This window comes from Oryzias latipes, chromosome 18 (genome assembly GCF_053564925.1).
Source record: "Oryzias latipes strain Hd-rR chromosome 18, Olatipes_Hd-rR_3.1".
NCBI classification, from domain to species: domain Eukaryota; kingdom Metazoa; phylum Chordata; class Actinopteri; order Beloniformes; family Adrianichthyidae; genus Oryzias; species Oryzias latipes.
The window spans coordinates 546,648-566,318 of record NC_136254.1 but is presented as its reverse complement, the minus strand read 5'-3'; the positions used below and the strand labels follow the sequence as shown (position 1 = coordinate 566,318).

Here is a 19,671-nt window from a genome sequence, read left to right as displayed (position 1 = left end):
TGTCTGGTTGCTGATCCAGACCGTGATGGATGATGTAAAGTGTGACGTTGTGGATGGTCCAATGAGGGATAGCTTCTCCCCTCCAATGTGATGTGGAAGAAGGATGGTTTGTAGTACCTGGGAGTTGTTCTGGGTGGTCCCGCCACGGTCAAAAAGAACGGGGGGGGGGTGTTGTCCATAACCTGGAGGGGAAGATGAAATAGTGGTGATGGCTGCACCCCCAGATGTCTTTTAGGGGAGAGTTTTAGTTATGAACAACCTTGTTCCCTGCTTTGGCGCTGGCTGATGTGTTTGCCCCCCCCCCTTCTGGGTTACTGTCTCTGCTTTAGTCCAAGCTTCCTCTGGGACAGTCTACACTGGGTGCTGCAGGGGGTGTTGTTTTTTTTTAGAGGAAGGGGGACAGGGCCTAGAACTGCCATCTTCAGGATCCAGTTACTGCAAAGGCTTTTTGACTGGACCAACAGATTTGACGTGGGGGGGGCAGGCAAGCTTCTTAAAGCGTGTGAGGGAGCTGAGGCTGGATAATGCTCTGTTTTTATTGGACACAAGCTTTTAGATGTAAGTGGGTTGCCGTGAAATGAAAAATTCTCTTTCTGCTTTGGTTCTTAAAGAGCCTTTGATCTTTGGAGTAAGGTTAGACATTTGTGATGACGCGCCCCCGGACTTCAGTTGACCCTTCCTGGGTCAGGAGTTCTGACTCTGGAACAGCTGGTGACTGCAGCAGGCCCTGATCTGCTGGACGTCTCCTCTCTGGGTGCTTCACTGGGTCTCCGGTCCGTCGTCTCCTGGGCCGCTGGGGGAGGGGGGCTGGACGTGAGGGAGAAGAGGCTGCTGGCTGATTCCTGCAGCGGTCTTCATGAATGTTGGCTATAATCAAAGCAAGTTGACTTGACCTTCAAACCGACATCAGAATCCTAAACCAGTACTGTAGCCGAACAAGACGGTGAACTCAATTCAACCAAAGGTTCAGATACAACAACAGATCTTGTTAGTCATCTAAAAATTTGAAGGCAACCCACATGCCAGATCTGCTTGGTGGGACAGACCCAGACGCTGGAACCCGGAAAGAAACACAGGAGAGTTAGATGGCAAATACAGGGATTTATTATCCTGGACGAGGTTCCGAGGGTGAGTATATTGGAGATTGTCCAACGGCAGGAGGAGTCTTGCGTGGCTACCGGGAGTACTGGCTTGGAGTTGTGGCGTGGCTTGAGATCTTGGCATGGCTTGGTGATCTTAACTTGGCTGGACGCTAGGATTGTGGGTGAGGATCAGACTGCTCTTGTGATGGAAAGACCCAGGTGGACACTAGTGGTAATTAGTCCTGTAGATGAGGTAGAGAAGCGAGGCTAATATAGAACCTGACCCAACCAGGCTAAGCACCATCAGGGGCCATGAACTGGCGATGAATGCTGGAGCTAGATCTCCTTAAGAAGCCAGGTAGGTGATGAGGTGAGTGTCCACAGCTGGGTCCAATCAGGAAGGCAGAGCAGAGAAGGGAGGGGCAGGAGAAACTGCCAGAGGCACCATGACACCTAACTCACATTTGTATTTTAAAATGTTGTGTTTTGTTTGACAAAAATGAAAAATAGTTCATTTTTCCTCTTTTAAGCCTATAAACACCCACTCCAACGAAAATGGTGTTTTTGGTGTTTTTAACGTGTTCTTGTGGCATTTTTCTCATGATGGAGGACATATAGAAATAAAATTCAGATTAAAACAGCATTTCTGAATATTTCTCTGTTCAAATTGTTGTGCATCAGAAGCAGACAAAAAATGTGTGAAAAGGATCGTATTTGTGGCGTAGAAGCAACAAACGGTGGGTCAACGTCTCCAAGCTCCGCCCCTTTCTGATCCTCCACCTGCAGACCAACAGATCCATGAATGTCTTTGTTTTCCTGGTCTGAGCTGGAATCTGGATCAGAACTGGACGGATGGATGGACCTGACACTGCTGCTGTTTTTGTTGCACTGCTAATGTTAGGTTGGGGTGTGAGGGCTGTCAGCTAGCGGGAGAGAGTAAACAGATAGATGATGGGAAATGAGGGAAACTACTCTGCACCAATGGCCCTGCCCACAACTCAGAGGTAAATTTAAGGAAGTCCTGCCGCTCTGCAGAAACTATGTCCTAGAAAACAACCCAGTTTTTTTGGATTTTGGCCAGAAACAAATATAAAAGACCACTAGGAACCCTTTGCAAATGGATCAAAAGATGGTGGAAGTGGGACTTAAACACTAGAGATGTCACCTGCTGCATCTAAATAACACGCTCTTTGACATACTGTAACTCTTTGACCGATCGTCTTTAAAGGTCGAAGGCCTCTGCTATCCTTCCTTCCTTGTGCATCTTAAGTGTTTGGCTTTATTCCTCCATCATGATCAGAGCGACCTCCCAGAAGTCTCCACCTGAACACACTGAGTTTGCCCTGTTGTATGGAAAGAACCCCGCTGGGCTCAGGACGTCTCCGGCAGCAGTAGGCCAGTCATTTGGCACAGTAAGCTGTGGGCCAATCAAAGTAAATGGGTCGCAGTATTTCTGAAGCCCTAATTAATTTGAATGTCTTTGGGCAAGGTTGTCAATGTGCCTCTTTTAAAAGCAAACCGTAAAGTAAAGATCCTGCAGAAAGGTCTCTCAGGCCTGAACGGCTCCTCCGGCTGTTATGATGGATCGACTTTCACCCCCACTTCGTCTGTGATGTCGTCACCAGGATGCTGTGGAACAAACACTTCCTGCTTCCCTTAGACTCTCAGAGCCCGTTTGGACATTAACTCTGCACTGCTGTGGAACCTGGACTTGAGCCTCTCCTGTCCTGCAGTCGTTTTCTATGAACACCACGGTTTATCGATGGGGGGGCAACTGCCTGTCTGTTGTCACTGTGGGTCTATCTGCACCAGCACCATCTCCATGACAACACGTTATTTTTAGAGAATCTGCGGTCCTTCCGTCTGCTGCCCTCTAATGACAGCAGCATCAATATCACTTTATTTGACCACATTTTATTGAATAATTATATCTTCTCTTGCTGAATTTTAGGAATGAAGGCATTTTTCTAAGGAATCAAAGATGGTATTTATTTATGTTCTTTGATAACTATCAAGTCTGGCTCCCACATTTTTACAAAGTTGCAGGCTGCAGTTTGGTGATGACATCATGAACCATCGCAGCTTTTAACAGCTGTCGTGTTTCCATCAAAAATTAAACTTACATAGACTATAGATTCAGGGCCCCCTGTTTAATTGATGTCAAGCATTTTTTTTTTGTCCTGACCTAAATTGGGGTTCCAGCTGATAAAACCCAGAAAAACAGGATTTCAGAAGAAACTCTGGAGAAATCTGAATGTTGGAAACAGTTTCAGCGACTGATCATCTATTAGACTCTAAGCACCTGCACAGCTTCCCCACATGTCATGAACCTGGTTCAGTTTGGTTAAAATGGAGAAGACTTGAGACTCTGTCCAGAAGACCATCATGGACCCCCTCCAGAGTCTGGGTAGACCACTAAAGCTCCTCGCTGAGGAGGCCGGCTGTCCCAGAGCAACCTTTTGTACCCCTCACGACGCTAAACTGTTACGGAGGTAATGGGAAGTACCCAGGCGCAGAGAGGAGAGGAGGCAGGAGGATGCAGGGAATGGGGTTTAATAACATAAACTAAAGACAAAAACAAAACCACTGCATACGGCAGGCTAGAATCTCGAGACACTACAAAAGCACTCAGCTCGAAAAACCGGGGAAGAATACAATATGGACCAGCACAGGAGGAAGGGAAAGACGGGACTTAAATACATACAAGGCAACAAGACACAGGTGGAAACACTCAGGACTGATGGGGCAAGGTAAAACTCAAAACAACAACAAAACAGGAAATACTACAAAATAAAACAGGAAATCAAGGAACAAAACACAAAGTGACTGAAACCGTAACATAAACTCAATTAATATTGATTACATTTGTATGCATGTTCTGTTGGACTGAGCCAGGGCCCCCCCACACTCTCACACAACCTCTGCCCCGACCTTGTGCTATCCTAGGCACTTTAACATTGGGAGGTGGGTCATCTAGACCCACTAGACAGTGCTCTGAACCTTTTTTCTTCAATGATTTGTGATCTTCACTGGTGTCCATGGATTACATGAAATCTTTCCACCTTTATCCACCTTTGTCATGGTAGGGAGAACACCTCAATGCGAGGGTGGGGTCATCTAAGATAGCACAAGGGTTAAACAATGAGCTCAATGGTCAAATGTCCATAAATTCAAGAAAATGCAGAAAGACCCTTTTGTTGCACGGCAAAGAGAGGCTCATGGTTCAGACGTAAAGGTCATCAGCTGTTTGAATAAATTATTACTATAAGGATGTGTGAACCTGGATGTTGGGACATACTTCATATTTTCTGATGATTTTCTTTACTTGATCAACAAAGTGTAGCAATGATTACTGGGATCATGTATGTTGATACTAACCAATGAAGACTACATGTCTGTTACATGATGTGTGATCCATGTCAATGTTTACTGAAAAGATGTGAAAGTCTTTTCTGATGACGATCAATATTCTACCAAAGCGTAGCAATGGTCTATAAGAAATCTTGATGCTAATCAATGAGTACCGTAATGCATCTGTTATATGAGGTGTGATTCATATTAATGGTCACTGAAATCATGTAAGAATGTTTTCTGAGGACAATCAATAAGATTTCAATCTTCTTGATAGATGATCTGCTGTTGTTTTGTCATCACTCATGCTCCAACGCAGCAAAATGACTTCACCTCTATGATCAGTAGAGGGCGCTGTCCTTCTGCTTTTGAATGAGGTGTACCTACGGTGGCCCTGAAGTGCAAATCACTCAAAGTAGAAACATGTTAAACATCACCACCGTATGGAACAACTGCAGGAGTTTAAACTCTTTGCTCCATCTGAAGATCACAGGCTTTCCAGCTTCATTTCCCAGAATTTACTTATTTATTCTTATTCTTTTAATATTATTATCCGTGCAGGTTTTTCAACCTTAAAGTGCTCTTCTAGGTCCTGCGTACAAAACCTGGCTGGTCCTGTCATGCTGAGTGCCTGCCTCTCTGCTTTTCCTCAGCTGATGTTCCGGTTGAGGTCATGACTGTCGTCAGGCACACCTGGGAGATGGCCTTTCCATTCAGTCTGCACTCGTTCAGATCATCTCAGGATCTTCGCGGTTCCTCTCTGACCTGTTCACCAGTCTGTCTCACCACTTTCTGACTTGTTTGGGTTTGGACTACAGATGTGGACGGAGGTCATGACCCCTGCTGTGTTGACTGAACTTGGACTCTGGCCTCCTGCTCAGACCTGAACTTCCTCCTGGACCTGCCTCGGGTCTCCGGCTGTCTGCTGTCAGGCTTCCCCTCTGTCCTGTCTTCCTCCAACTGCTGAGGCCATTCCCAGCTGCTCTGAGAACTGCATCATCAATGAACTCTTTCTTTTCTGCTCAGCTTGTCTTTTCATGAGCTCCACAACCAGACCTGACCACTGCTGCTGCTGAAAGGTCTCCTGTGGACCCCGAGGCGTTCCCAGACCAGCCCAGAGCGTAGTTTCTCCAGGGTGTGCTGGGTCTTCCCCGGGGCCTCCGCCCAGTGGGACATGCCTGGAATTCCTCCCCAGGGAGGTGTCCAGGAGGACTCCGGACCAGATGATTTTCCCTTTCCAATGCCAAAAAGTACGACACACTGTTAAGGCCCGTACACACAGGGACGAATATTCGCCAGCCGTTATTCGCCAGCGTTTTTCGCCACGTTTTTTGTGTTCACACCCAGGCGATTTTCGCTGACGATGAGCCGAGCGAACATGCAATTTCATTCCCTGACATTAGATGGCGCTTAATGTAAAACAGAAATACTCCTGTACACAAGGTGGCGCTGCGCAACTTTACGCTTCTTAAAGTCGCTTTTCACTCAGAAGAAGAGAGCAAGTATTTACGCGCTTGTCAGATTAATACAAAGAAAACATGAATATTTCAAGCACCAGTAGCTCCAGTTCCAGCGATGAAGAAATTATTGTTCTGTTGAATGATGACAGACGCCGGAAAAGACGTCGATTTTGGGTACATCCCATAGTTACGAGAAGAGAAGAACATGGGGAGTTTTATCGACTGGTACAAGAGCTGAAAATGTATCATGAGCGTTTTCGGGGGTATTTTAGAATGTCCGTCAGTGAGTGCATCTTCTTCGTCTTATTTCTTTGCGGCAGTGTAGACGCTACCTGGCGTCTATCTTCTTCGCTGGTATGTGTGCTCAGCAAGGCAGTTTTGTGTTTGAGCGCCCCCAAGTTGTGTTTTACTGTAACTTCAGAAGCTCCAGACACGTGTGCAAAAGCGCCATTCTCATTGGTCGAATAGATTTCGACACGGCGCGTCAAACCAAAAAAACGAACCCGAGGCGTTTTTTAAAAAATGACGCTTTGACGCGTGGCGTTTTTCGCGTCGGTGTGCACACTCACATTGGTGACCTTTGTTTAGTCACGAGGCGTTAAACGTCGGCGAATATCGCGCGCGAAATTCGTCCCGGTGTGTACGGAACTTTAGAAGAGGATTATGTTCTCTGGGAGAAATCCATTGTAGGAAATTGGGTCCAGGTTAACAGGGTGTCCTGATAGAGTAGACTATAATCTGTTAAAGTTCATGTTAAGTTCATGAGTTCTGCCCTGACAGAAACAGTGAACTATCCCGACACGGACTACAAAGCGCAGAACTTCCACAATGTCCTTGCTATGCCCCGCCCTTGTAAATTCTGAACAATGAGTGAAGAGATTTCCTCATGTGGTTTTGTGTAAAATCATTGGTTCGAATCAGGAAAGTCTGTTTGACGGCGGTCTGAATACAGACCAAACTCAAGGTTCAGGGCTGGTCGGAACCAAATCAAGCGGATTGGGTCCCAGACCAAACGGTGTTCCTAGTCTGAATCCAGCCTGACAGATGTGCAACTTTAACAGGTGTCTTTGTATGAGAATGGCAGAATCTTCTCAGCTTGTTGGACAAAACAAATGTTGTTTTCTTAAAAACAACCCAATAAGTCGGGATCAAGAGAAAACAGTCAAACAGTTTGTGTTGCGAATGCTGCTAATCTGTATAAACGACTGGCTAAAGAGCAAAATCACAAGCAAGACAAGAACAACAACAGTTACACAAAAGGTAACACCAGCCAGACTGCAGAGCTTAATGAGTCAAAAGAAAGACAGCAGTTGGTGTTTGCAGACAAATGAGTGGTCTGGAAAGGAAATACAAAATGAGGCAATTCCTTCTAAAGTGGATAATGTGTAGAGCTGCTCCTTTGTGAAACACCAGGAAAAGCTGTGGTTGTGCATCAGTGAAATGGCTGATTACAGGAAATCCCATTTGGATACAGACAAGCAGCCCAGAAAGACTTTCCATAGAGACTGTTTCTTCTCTGTGAAAACCACCAACACTCTTCCAGAAGGCTGTGTGTTTGCAGATTACTGCTCCCACCCTTTGAGAAGAAATCCCTGTTGCATCGGCACCAAAGTGAAGTCAGATTGTAGAGCCTCACAGAGAACATTCTGAGTTACTGGATTTCATGTGAGGATGGCGTGTTTTGGCCGCTTGGCTGGTGCTGAAAGCACATTCTGCCTCTTCTGCTAAAGGCTGTTAAAATCCAGCTTTTCACCACAGAACTTTGGGCAAGAGGGAAGGTCCCAGAGAAAATGTCTAAGAAGGAAGGTCCCAGAGGAAATGTCCAAGAGGGAAGGTCTAAGAGGGAAAGTCCAAGAGGGAAGGTCCAAGAATGACGGTCCCAGAGGAAATGTCCCAGAGGGAAGGTCTAAGAGGGAAAGTCCAAGAGGGAAGGTCCCAGAGAAAATGTCTAAGAAGGAAGGTCCAAGAGGGAAGGTCCCAGAATGACGGTCCCAGAGAAAATGTCTAAGAAGGAAGGTCCAAGAGGGAAGGTCCAAGAATGACGGCCCCAGAGGAAATGTCCAAGAGGGAAGGTCCCAGAATGACGGTCCCAGAGGGTGGGTCCCAGAGGAAATGTCCAAGAGGGAAGGTCCCAGAATGACGGTCCCAGAGGAAATGTCCCAGAGGGAAGGTCCAAGAGGGAACGTCCCAGAGGGAAAGTCCCAGAATGACGGTCCCAGAGAAAATGTCTAAGAAGGAAGGTCCAAGAGGGAAGGTCCAAGAATGACGGTCCCAGAGGAAATGTCACAGAGGGAAGGTCCAAGAGGGAACGTCCCAGAGGGAAAGTCCCAGAATGACGGTCCCAGAGGGTGGGTCCCATAGGAAATGTCCAAGAGGGAAGGTCCAAGCCTGGCTGACTCATGCTACCTTCCATGTGAGACACTGAGGAGAGTTCATAGATTTAAGGATACTACGTTTTACCACATTTTGATTTGTGCTTTTATTGTGGTGCTTTTGCTAACTGAAAAACCAAGACATTTTAGAAGATTGCCATGGAGACAGTCTCACAAAAGCCTCCTTCCTTTGAAATCTTTTGAACTTGTTTTCTTGTCACCCAGCTGGTGCTCAAACGGGCCGATCAATGGAGCCTGATGCATTACTGTCCACCTCAGCTACTCCGTCCATCGCATGAGTATGAATAACTAAAAACGAAATGAGGAAGCCCCGACAGTCCGGGGTTCCTTTGGTCTGATTTTCTGGATCTCCCAGCTGTAGCTTGTTGTGGTTTCATGGTGGAACTAAACCCTGACATGTACTTTCTTCCCTTGGGTCCAATCTCAACTGTTGAAAGAAATCTTCTTGAAGCAGCTGAAAGAAAAGAAAAAATGACGGACTCACCATGCAGGTTTCAGCAAAGCCACATAAAACCAGTAAACCTTCAAGGATCAAAGTCTTTTGAAAGCCAAATGGCGTCATTGTCTGGTTACCAAGGGATCCAGATCCAAAGCCTGTGTGATCCTTAAACCAAGCAGATCAGCTTGTTTGAATTGGTATCACACAACATCTAATCATTTGATTTGCTTTTCCAATAATGGCTGAGAGCTTTTGCTTGTTAGATATGAAACCATATTACTATTACAAAAAAAAGATTGATATTCCTATATTACATGTAGATAGTGTAAATGTATCTACAGACTGCAGATCCTCCTACTAGATTTCTGCCAGCTCTTTCAATTACATGAATTTACTAAACTAGAAATCTTTCTGCTGCAAACGGAGCCTGAAAAACACGGAGACAGAAGTTTTTCCCGTCTGGGGCTTTTATTTTGTCAGCCTGGTTTTGTTCTGGATCAGACATCAGACAGTAGAGGTTGATCAGAATCACACCTGAACTCACTCGTCACATCAGTCCTGCAAGTTCTGGTAGAGATGCAACCAAAACAGAATAGATCAGTCACCAATGTTGATGGCAATGGTCAAGGAAAGACATACAACCCCCCCATCCTGTCCGAGCGGCATAAACTCAATACAGTTCATTTCTACTACCATAGGGGTTCATATTAACATCTCAAAGAGTGACAAATAACCCCGATTGTAAAAGCAGAACATGTCCATCACCAGAGGCTCAGCTGCAATCTGTCTTCTTCCAGATCATCAAGTAAATGAAATCTGTGTCCAAACCAACAAGTAAACTAGAATGAATGTCAAATCCATTCACATGTTAGTTTCCTAAAGTTCACCACTGTTGTTTTTCCACATCCAGAGAATCCAAAGGGAACATTCTTAGAACATTCTAGACACTGGATGGTCACATACTTTATTCACAGTCTGTCCACACATTGGACTGGAATGATGGACTGATCCGTGTTGATGACATCACACGTGTGTTGTCTGCTGTGATTGGTCGGTCTTACATTAGAGTCAAATAAAGCCTAAATAAAGCCCACCATTGATTATTGATTTACCTCATTTTTAAATGATTTCTTAACGGATTAGGCCTATTTGATTTGATTTCTGCCTCTTTAGAGGGTGACAGGTGTGGGGATAAACCAATCAGCCAGCATTCTTTGAATTCTTATAAAAATATTAAATGGGATAATTTTCATGGCTTTATCTAGAACAGAATACATCTACATACGTCTTTACCAAAACTCCTGTGAAACATCTGGATTCACATGAAATGTTACGTATTATTCATAATTCAATGCTCACTGTAAACCTCTACATTTAAATGACATGACGAGGAAAATAACACAAATATTTTATGTTCAGAAATCCAAACCACTGGGATTTGGATCAAAGAAACTAATCTTCTCGTTTGGGTTTGGACCACACAATCACTTCCACACACAATCACACACAATCACACAAACACACAATCACACAAACAAACAATCACACAAACACACATTCACTTCCACACACAAACACACTGAGGGACACTTTGAGTAACCAGTGAACCTTTGAAGCCAGTTTTTGGAGGGTGAAAGGAGGAGACCAAACTCCACACATGATGGACCCAGCTGGGTTTGAACCAGCGACGGCGCTGACCCCTGGTCCACTCTGCGGCCCCCTTATTGGAAGCTAAAAGCTGAATCTGATAGGAATAGTAAGGAATAAACGTTTGTTAGTTGTGCCTATCTTTGGTGCCTTTTCTCTGTAAAACCTTCAAGCAACTTTCTTTGTTTGAATTGTCACTTCATAAAATCAACAACAGACCTGAACGAACATGGAACGAATGGAACAAACACGGTTTTGAGTTATTCTAACTACAATTTCAGCAGAGCACCAGTTTGACCAGAGAAACAGGAAGTGACTGCAGTTCTGGCGTTCTTGCTTTGGTTGTTTGGGTTGGATGGAATGGCTTCAACCGGGTTAACCTTTGTTTCTTCTTACAGTAGGAGCTGGAGTTCAGCTGAGACTCTGAATGTTTGAGACGGGAAGAAATGATCCCTGAGAAAACCAAAGCACAACGCTGCTTCATCCTTTTCTTTCTTTTTACTCGTTTGTCCATCGTCTTTTACCCAGATGGTTTGGAAACAAGGTGTTGTATTGCTCCTCCTCATCAGGCTCCCCCCTCTCGTCCTTGTACCAGGGTCCCCACACGCCACCGTTGTACTGAGGGTTGGACCGCAGGTCTTTGGCCGGGTAGCGGACTGGCACGGCGGTCCTGTTGTACTGAGCGAGCCTCAGCAGCATCGTCTTGACGATGTGAGGGTAGTGCTGAGACAAGTCCACCCTCTCGTAAGGGTCTGCTGTGATGTTGAACAGCCAGAGAGACTTACCCCCATCCCATCGCACTCGCTCGTTGTGCCAGCGATTGGTGAGCCTCTGCTTAGAGAAGGTCTGGGGGGGCACCCAGTCACTGTAGCCTGGAACGCCGGTGAGCAGCTTCCAGTGGCCCACCCGGATTGCCGCCTGGACGGCGGTGTTCCACAAACCAAAGCCAGCTTTCCACGAGCCGTTCTTAGCCTTGATGTAAATGGGATCGATGTTGTGCAGAATGTCGAGGCGAGGCGAAGGACGGCCTTCGCTGATAGCCTCCCAAACGTCGTAACCATCCAGATTCAGGTCTTCGTCTAAGGTTCCTTCACCCAGAGTCACAAGTGTGGGAAACCAATCAGTGATGTGAATCAAAGATCTACATTTTGTCCCTTTTTTCATGAGAAGGGGGCTATGGACAAAGCCCACTGCCCTAATGCCCCCCTCCCAGTACGTGGCCTTGCTTCCTCTCAAAGGCCAGTTGCTTCCACCAGCTAGAGGCTGACCTCCATTATCAGAGGAGTACACAATAACAGTGTTGTCATAGTAACCGTAGCGTTTCAGAGCCAGCGTTAGATTATGGATGGCCTCATCCAAGCAGGAAACCATGGCTGCATACTTGCGGCGGCTCAGGTTGGAAATGCCTTTGTAGCGCTCCAGGTAGCGGGCCGGAACCTGCAGCGGGGAATGGACTGCCTGGTAAGCCAGGTAGAGGAACAGGGGGTGTGCACGAGGGTTGTGGTGCGCCAAGATGCTGACGGCCTTCCGAGTGAACATCACAGTGGAATACAGGCCCCGGTCCTGTTCCCAAGCCGCCTCCTCCCCTTCGTACAGGTCGTATCCACACATGCCAGGTACTTCACATTTGTAGTGACTGTAGTAATCCCCGCTGCCAAGCAGGGAGCCAAAGAAAGAGTCGAATCCTCGCTGAGTAGGAAGGCAGCCCCGTTTGTAGAAGCCCAGGTGCCACTTCCCTACCATGTGGGTGGAGTAGCCGGCATCTCTGAGCTTCTGGGGAAGGGTGACGTTTTCCAGAGGAAGACAGTTGGGCTGAGTGGCTCGGATGACAGAGTGTTGAAGGCCGGTATGGATCTGATATCTGTGGGGGGGGAGGAAAAAAGCAGTGAAAAATATGCAGATGCATCAAAATTACAGATGAAAACGGCAAAAGAATTGGCCACCATGACACGTTCTGGCCTGAACAACCTACAGGAAGAGGAGTAACAGAACGACTCCATGTTTGTTGGTGAAGATGTTGAGACAGTTAAATGAAAATGTAGAATTTCAACAAATCTTGAAAAAGTTCCATTTTTCATGGATTCACTGCTGTTAAGTGTGTTTATGCCTCGGAGCCCCTTTAGTGGAGTTAGAGCACTGAGCCACAGCAGCCCCCTCAGGGAGCCGGGCTTCATTCTCAGAGGACCCCTCATCTACAGATACGCTAATGACCCGTAAGCTAACCTCAGAAACCGCTCTGCAGCCCCTCCCAATGCCCCATCGCAAAGATTAGCATGTTATTTTAACAGCAGGGTCAGAGGTCAGGCATCTCTGTTCTGCATTGAGACAGATGTCAGATGAAGTAATGGCTGTGCTGCATGATACCCTCCTGCTCAGTGTTCCCACACGTATGTCCAATCCAGGCGTGTGTCCTGGACGGGACACGTGTCATTACTTTCAGAACTCGGAGCCTCTTCAGACGGGCGCAGTGGCCGCTAAACCCAACACGGCTGCCATGTTCCAGAGTTTTGACGTGTGTTCCAGTGAACGGAGCGAGTCCTGCTCTCTGTTCTGTTTGGCTTCCAGAATGACAAAAGCTCCATCTGTCCGTCAATCGCTCTCTAGGTTATCAATACTGGTGATGCTCAATGGCGTGTTCCTGTAAAGCGCTCAAAGGGCTTTACAGTCCCATTCAGGCACTGGTGGCGGCTCTGCTGGCGCCAACCTTCCACCACACTTCAACATATGTGCAGACAGAGCAGGAATCAAACCTTTACTCTTTCGATCGGAGGTCGACCGCCCTGCCACTGCACAGCCGGCCCAATAATCTCCAGATTTCCATGGAAACAGCTTCATCCAAAACCACTCGGGATGTCCGGGTCGGGACAGGACTGGACCGCCGTCTGTCTTGGAGGACGACCTGCACGGATCAACTTCCTGTTTGTGTTTTTTTTCCCACAATCCTCTCCTCCAGGACGTTTTCCTGGTGGGAAGCTTTTCGTCCATGAAAAAACTCTCTCTCTCTCTCTCTCTCTCTCTGCAGGTTTTCAAGCCGCTTCAGCAGCTGTTCTCTGTTTGGACCCGTTTGTTGCCAGAGTTCTGGACTTTCTGCTGTTTGCAGCAGAGACGTCCTGCAATGACTGAGCCCAGCTGCTGGTTCTGAACTCCAGCTGCCCCGTCCTCTGAGCCAGAACCACTCTGCAGAGGTGAGGTCACTTCTGAGGAATGCTAAGCAGCCCCGCACTCAGCAGACTGCTTTTGGAAAAGGTTCCAGCTGGAGGCCGACCCAAACCCGCTGTGGAAGACCGAGGGACCCAAACCAGCTGTAGAAGACCGAGGGACCCAAACCCGCTGTGGAAGACCGAGGGACCCAAACCCGCTGTGGAAGACCGAGGGACCCAAACCCGCTGTGGAAGACCGAGGGACCCAAACCCGCTGTGGAAGACCGAGGGACCCAAACCCGCTGTGGAAGACCGAGGGACCCAAACCAGCTGTAGAAGACCGAGGGACCCAAACCCGCTGTGGAAGACCGAGGGACCCAAACCCGCTGTAGAAGACTGAGGGACCCAAACCCGCTGTGGAAGACCAAGGGACCCAAACCCGCTGTGGAAGACAGAGGGACCCAAACCCGCTGTAGAAGACAGAGGGACCCAAACCCGCTGTGGAAGACCGAGGGACCCAAACCCGCTGTGGAAGACCAAGGGACCCAAACCCGCTGTGGAAGACAGAGGGACCCAAACCCGCTGTGGAAGACAGAGGGACCCAAACCCGCTGTAGAAGACAGAGGGACCCAAACCCGCTGTGGAAGACCGAGGGACCCAAACCCGCTGTAGAAGACTGAGGGACCCAAACCCGCTGTGGAAGACCAAGGGACCCAAACCCGCTGTGGAAGACAGAGGGACCCAAACCCGCTGTAGAAGACAGAGGGACCCAAACCCGCTGTGGAAGACCGAGGGACCCAAACCAGCTGTAGAAGACCAAGGGACCCAAACCCGCTGTAGAAGACAGAGGGACCCAAACCCGCTGTGGAAGACCAAGGGACCCAAACCCGCTGTGGAAGACAGAGGGACCCAAACCCGCTGTGGAAGGCCGAGGGACCCAAACCCGCTGTAGAAGACCGAGGGACCCAAACCCGCTGTGGAAGACCGAGGGACCCAAACCCTCTGTAGAAGACCGAGGGACCCTAACCCGCTGTAGAAGACAGAGATACCCAAACCCGCTGTAGAAGACTGAGGGACCCAAACCCACTGTAGAAGACTGAGGGACCCAAACCCGCTGTAGAAGACAGAGGGACCCAAACCCGCTGTAGAAGACAGAGAGACCCAAACCCGCTTTAGAAGACAGAGGGACCCAAACCCGCTGTAGAAGACTGAGGGACCCAAACCCGCTGTAGAAGACTGAGGGACCCAAACCCGCTGTAGAAGACTGAGGGACCCAAACCCGCTGTAGAAGACAGAGGGACCCAAACCCGCTGTAGAAGACAGAGGGACCCAAACCCGCTGTAGAAGACTGAGGGACCCAAACCCGCTGTAGAAGACTGAGGGACCCAAACCCGCTGTAGAAGACAGAGAGACCCAAACCCGCTTTAGAAGACAGAGGGACCCAAACCCGCTGTAGAAGACTGAGGGACCCAAACCCGCTTTAGAAGACAGAGGGACCCAAACCCGCTGTAGAAGACTGAGGGACTCAAACCCGCTGTAGAAGACTGAGGGACCCAAACCCGCTTTAGAAGACAGAGGGACCCAAACCCGCTGTAGAAGACAGAGAGACCCAAACCCGCTTTAGAAGACAGAGGGACCCAAACCCGCTTTAGAAGACCGAGGGACCCAAACCCGCTGTAGAAGACAGAGAGACCCAAACCCGCTGTAGAAGACTGAGAGACCCAAACCCGCTTTAGAAGACCGAGGGACCCAAACCCGCTGTAGAAGACAGAGAGACCCAAACCCGCTGTAGAAGACTGAGAGACCCAAACCCGCTTTAGAAGACTGAGGGACCCAAACCCGCTTTAGAAGACCGAGGGACCCAAACCCGCTGTAGAAGACAGAGGGACCCAAACCCGCTGTAGAAGACTGAGGGACCCAAACCCGCTGTGGAAGACCGAGGGACCCAAACCCTCTGTAGAAGACCGAGGGACCCAAACCCGCTGTAGAAGACAGAGAGACCCAAACCCGCTGTAGAAGACCGAGGGACCCAAACCCTCTGTAGAAGACCGAGGGACCCAAACCCGCTGTAGAAGACAGAGAGACCCAAACCCGCTGTAGAAGACTGAGGGACCCAAACCCGCTGTAGAAGACTGAGGGACCCAAACCCGCTGTAGAAGACAGAGAGACCCAAACCCGCTGTAGAAGACAGAGAGACCCAAACCCGCTTTAGAAGACTGAGGGACCCAAACCCGCTGTAGAAGACCGAGGGACCCAAACCCGCTTTAGAAGACCGAAGGACGCAAACCCGCTGTAGAAGACAGAGGGACCCAAACCCGCTGTAGAAGACGGAGGGACCCAAACCCGCTGTAGAAGACCGAGGGACCCAAACCCGCTTTAGAAGACCGAAGGACGCAAACCCGCTGTAGAAGACCGAGGGACCCAAACCCGCTGTAGAAGACAGAGAGACCCAAACCCGCTGTAGAAGACCGAGGGACCCAAACCCTCTGTAGAAGACCGAGGGACCCAAACCCGCTGTAGAAGACAGAGGGACCCAAACCCGCTGTAGAAGACTGAGGGACCCAAACCCGCTGTGGAAGACAGAGGGACCCAAACCCGCTGTGGAAGACTGAGGGACCCAAACCCGCTGTAGAAGACAGAGAGACCCAAACCCGCTTTAGAAGACCGAGGGACCCAAACCCGCTTTAGAAGACCGAAGGACGCAAACCCGCTGTAGAAGACCGAGGGACCCAAACCCGCTGTAGAAGACAGAGAGACCCAAACCCGCTGTAGAAGACCGAGGGACCCAAACCCTCTGTAGAAGACCGAGGGACCCAAACCCGCTGTAGAAGACAGAGGGACCCAAACCCGCTGTAGAAGACTGAGGGACCCAAACCCGCTGTGGAAGACAGAGGGACCCAAACCCGCTGTGGAAGACTGAGGGACCCAAACCCGCTGTAGAAGACAGAGAGACCCAAACCCGCTTTAGAAGACCGAGGGACCCAAACCCGCTTTAGAAGACCGAAGGACGCAAACCCGCTGTAGAAGACAGAGGGACCCAAACCCGCTTTAGAAGACCGAAGGACGCAAACCCGCTGTAGAAGACAGAGGGACCCAAACCCGCTGTAGAAGACTGAGGGACCCAAACCCGCTGTAGAAGACAGAGGGACCCAAACCCGCTGTAGAAGACTGAGGGACCCAAACCCGCTGTGGAAGACAGAGGGACCCAAACCCGCTGTGGAAGACTGAGGGACCCAAACCCGCTGTAGAAGACAGAGAGACCCAAACCCGCTTTAGAAGACCGAGGGACCCAAACCCGCTTTAGAAGACCGAAGGACGCAAACCCGCTGTAGAAGACAGAGGGACCCAAACCCGCTGTAGAAGACTGAGGGACCCAAACCCGCTGTAGAAGACTGAGGGACCCAAACCCGCTGTAGAAGACAGAGAGACCCAAACCCGCTTTAGAAGACCGAGGGACCCAAACCCGCTTTAGAAGACCGAAGGACGCAAACCCGCTGTAGAAGACAGAGGGATGACAATAGAAAGAATTGAGTTCAGGCTTGTTCCCCACATTTGGATTGTATGTTTTTCTAAAAACGGTTTTTACTCTGATTTATTCTGAAATTTAAACCCAACTTGCAAACAGGAAATCAACTTCCCTAAAGGACTTTTCTACATTTGACCAGCTCTGTCTTACTACTTTTTGTGTCTGGCTGCCCCCCCCCCCCCCGCAGGTGTGCACGCGCACCTGGACGCCCTCGCCTCACCTGCCGGTCAGCAGCTGGCTCCTGGTCGGGCTGCACAGCGGCTGCACGTAGTAGTTCTCCAGCTTGACCCCCTGCCCCGCCAGCCGGTCCAGCGTGGGGGTCTTGATCTCGGAGCCGTGGTAGCCCACGTCCCGGAAGCCCTGGTCGTCCACGAGGATGAAGACGATGTGCGGCTTCTCGCGCGTGTCCGCCTCGTTTTCCCAGGACGCGTGAACACCCCACGTCTGCGTGGAGACCAGCAGCAAAGTCACCGGGACCCACTGGAGGAGCATGCTGCGGCCCGGGACTGCGGGACAGCGGGACCCGGTGCTGCTCCCCGGGAACGGCGGCGGGCTCTAGTCCGCGCGAGCGGCGGGGGCGCGCGGCGCTCGTTCAGGCAGAGCAGCCACACTTTGGACTCGGGCTGGCATCGCGTGGAGTTTGTGGGAGACAAACCGAACCCAGACAGATTCGTCCCGAAAGCCGGACATCTCTGCAGTTGTCCCCGCGTGCGCTCGCGCGCCCCCGACGACGGAGGGCTTCTCCGAATCCTCGCGGAGCTTCCGGAGGCGGCGAGAGCAGCGGCTTCACCGCGGAGGATTCCCGGCTCAGAACTGACTGGATCCCGGTTCCGGGTGCTGAGGGGGGGTTCTGGTGCAGACCCCTCCCCGAATCCAGTCTGTCAGGGGGCGTTCACGGGCTGTGGGACACCGCAGCTCTTCTTTTCAGGCGGGACTAGTGGGTCAGTGGGAGGAAGAGGTTCATGATATGGAAGTTTATCTGGAGCATAACTAAAAATAAAATTCAAAACCAGAAATAATTTTACATTTTCTACTTCAACACTGCTTATTCTGTCACTTAATTAAAATGATAATAAATTTTGTTTTGACATTTCATTTTCAAAAAGTTCTCTGGTAAATGTGTAGCAAAATTCATTTAGAAATGTCTAATTTGTTTAATGGATTAACAGAAATGCTTTTTCATTTTCACAATGAGAACACGTCAATGGAGGGGGGGGGGGTCATCTAAGATAGACCAAGGGGTAAAATGATTTTTCATTTTCTTCTTCAACATCGCTCGTTCTGTGACATAATTAATTTGAAAATGCAAAGGGGATTGCATTTTCATTTTCACATCCCCCCCCCCACCTTAACTGTAGCAAAACTCAATACCAGTGAGCATTTCCCGGGGGGGGGGATGACCTCAGTGCTCACTTTACTTTACAGCAGAAGATCCTTACACTCAGAGCAGATTTGTGGTGTGTAAGTTCTCACATCAAATGTACAAGTGCGTCTGTTTTGGAACATCATTACCTTTATATGCTGGTGGGAGCACTGACGTCACCTCCCCCCCCCCCCCCCCCCGGAAATGCTCACTGGTATTGAGTTTTGCGATGTTGAAGAAGAAAATGAAAAAGCATTTATTTTTGAGTCATTATATGCAGCTTCCTTTGAAAATGAAAAAGCATTTCTGGTTTGGACTTTTAATTTTAATTATGCTACAGAAAAACTTCCATACATGGAGAGGAGTTTCGTTTGGGATAAAATGTGGTCAGTAGCAGCAGATGTGCTCCAGCTGCTGCATTTAGGAGAGCCTCTGCACCCCCCTTCACACCAACAGCCCCCACCTCCTGTGGCTGGTTAGAACATGTGTGACGTTTTCTTCAGGGGTCGCCCAGGTCACAGACGGCCTTTCCTCCAACGAGGCCTTAAATGCATGTGAACGCTTTCTGCAGGAAAAGAAAAATTGAATCCATCCGTCTGTCCATCCACTCCTCCAGCCCCCCATCCTCACTCGCCCGCCCACATTGATCCTAAATCAGAAAAACTCCACCTCCTGAGGTCCTGTGGCAGAAACATCCGTCACAGAAACTGCTGTGTGTGGTAATCCAACTCTAGAGGGTTCGACTCCCAACGCCCGGAAAACCGTTGGATGCCCGTTGGATGCCCTCTCCCCTCCCTGGATGATCGGTACAATGAACGTTGTTCCCAGAAAGCTAAAGCAGTGTTTTTCAACCAGTGGGAAATTGCCCTCATTAATCATTCACTGATCTAAAAACATTTTCCATCTCCAGGATTTCAGCTCTTTGTTCATCCAAACAGGCCCTGATAAAACACTGAGTAGTTAGGAACATAAAAGATCCTAAAATACTTTTTTCTTTGTGTTTATTTGATTCTATTAAAGACATTTTGATCAGAATGACGGTACCGCGATTTGGCTGCAGCTAAAGCTGTTTGCGGCAAAGTCCCGCCCCTTTAACTGTCTCCACCAATCATTCTTGGAGGCTTAATCACATGTCATCAGTCTGACCAATCAGAAGTGCTTAAAGTCTTCACTTCCTTGTTCCAATTTAGCTCATAAAGTCTCTCCGTTCTAAAAATTGAATTTTCTAACTTAACTTTTATTTCATCTTTTAGAAAAAACAGCTGCAACT

The 19,671-nt window shown here is 48.9% G+C and overlaps 1 protein-coding gene across 1 annotated transcript; it reads right to left on the bottom strand.

Moving 5' to 3' along the window:
* Nucleotides 1–9,174: 9,174 nt before the first annotated feature.
* On the bottom strand, nucleotides 9,175–17,974 carry arsj (arylsulfatase family, member J). The gene is made up of 2 exons (XM_023966353.2): nucleotides 17,259–17,974; nucleotides 9,175–12,233 (listed from the first exon to the last, which is right to left on the bottom strand). The coding sequence occupies exons 1-2, from the start codon at nucleotides 17,528–17,530 to the stop codon at nucleotides 10,871–10,873; spliced, it is 1,635 nt and encodes a 544-aa protein (XP_023822121.1). The 5' UTR covers nucleotides 17,531–17,974; the 3' UTR covers nucleotides 9,175–10,870.
* Nucleotides 17,975–19,671: the final 1,697 nt, after the last annotated feature.

Bases quoted from the DNA above. Each gene is read 5' to 3' on its own strand.
- arsj (XM_023966353.2), bottom strand. From the start codon at position 17,530: ATGCTCCTCCAGTGGGTCCCGGTGACTTTGCTGCTGGTCTCCACGCAG. The intron at 12,234-17,258 runs GTGAGGCGAGGG...CCCCCCCCACAG, and splicing joins AGCCAGCTGCTGACCGGCAG to ATATCAGATCCATACCGGCC.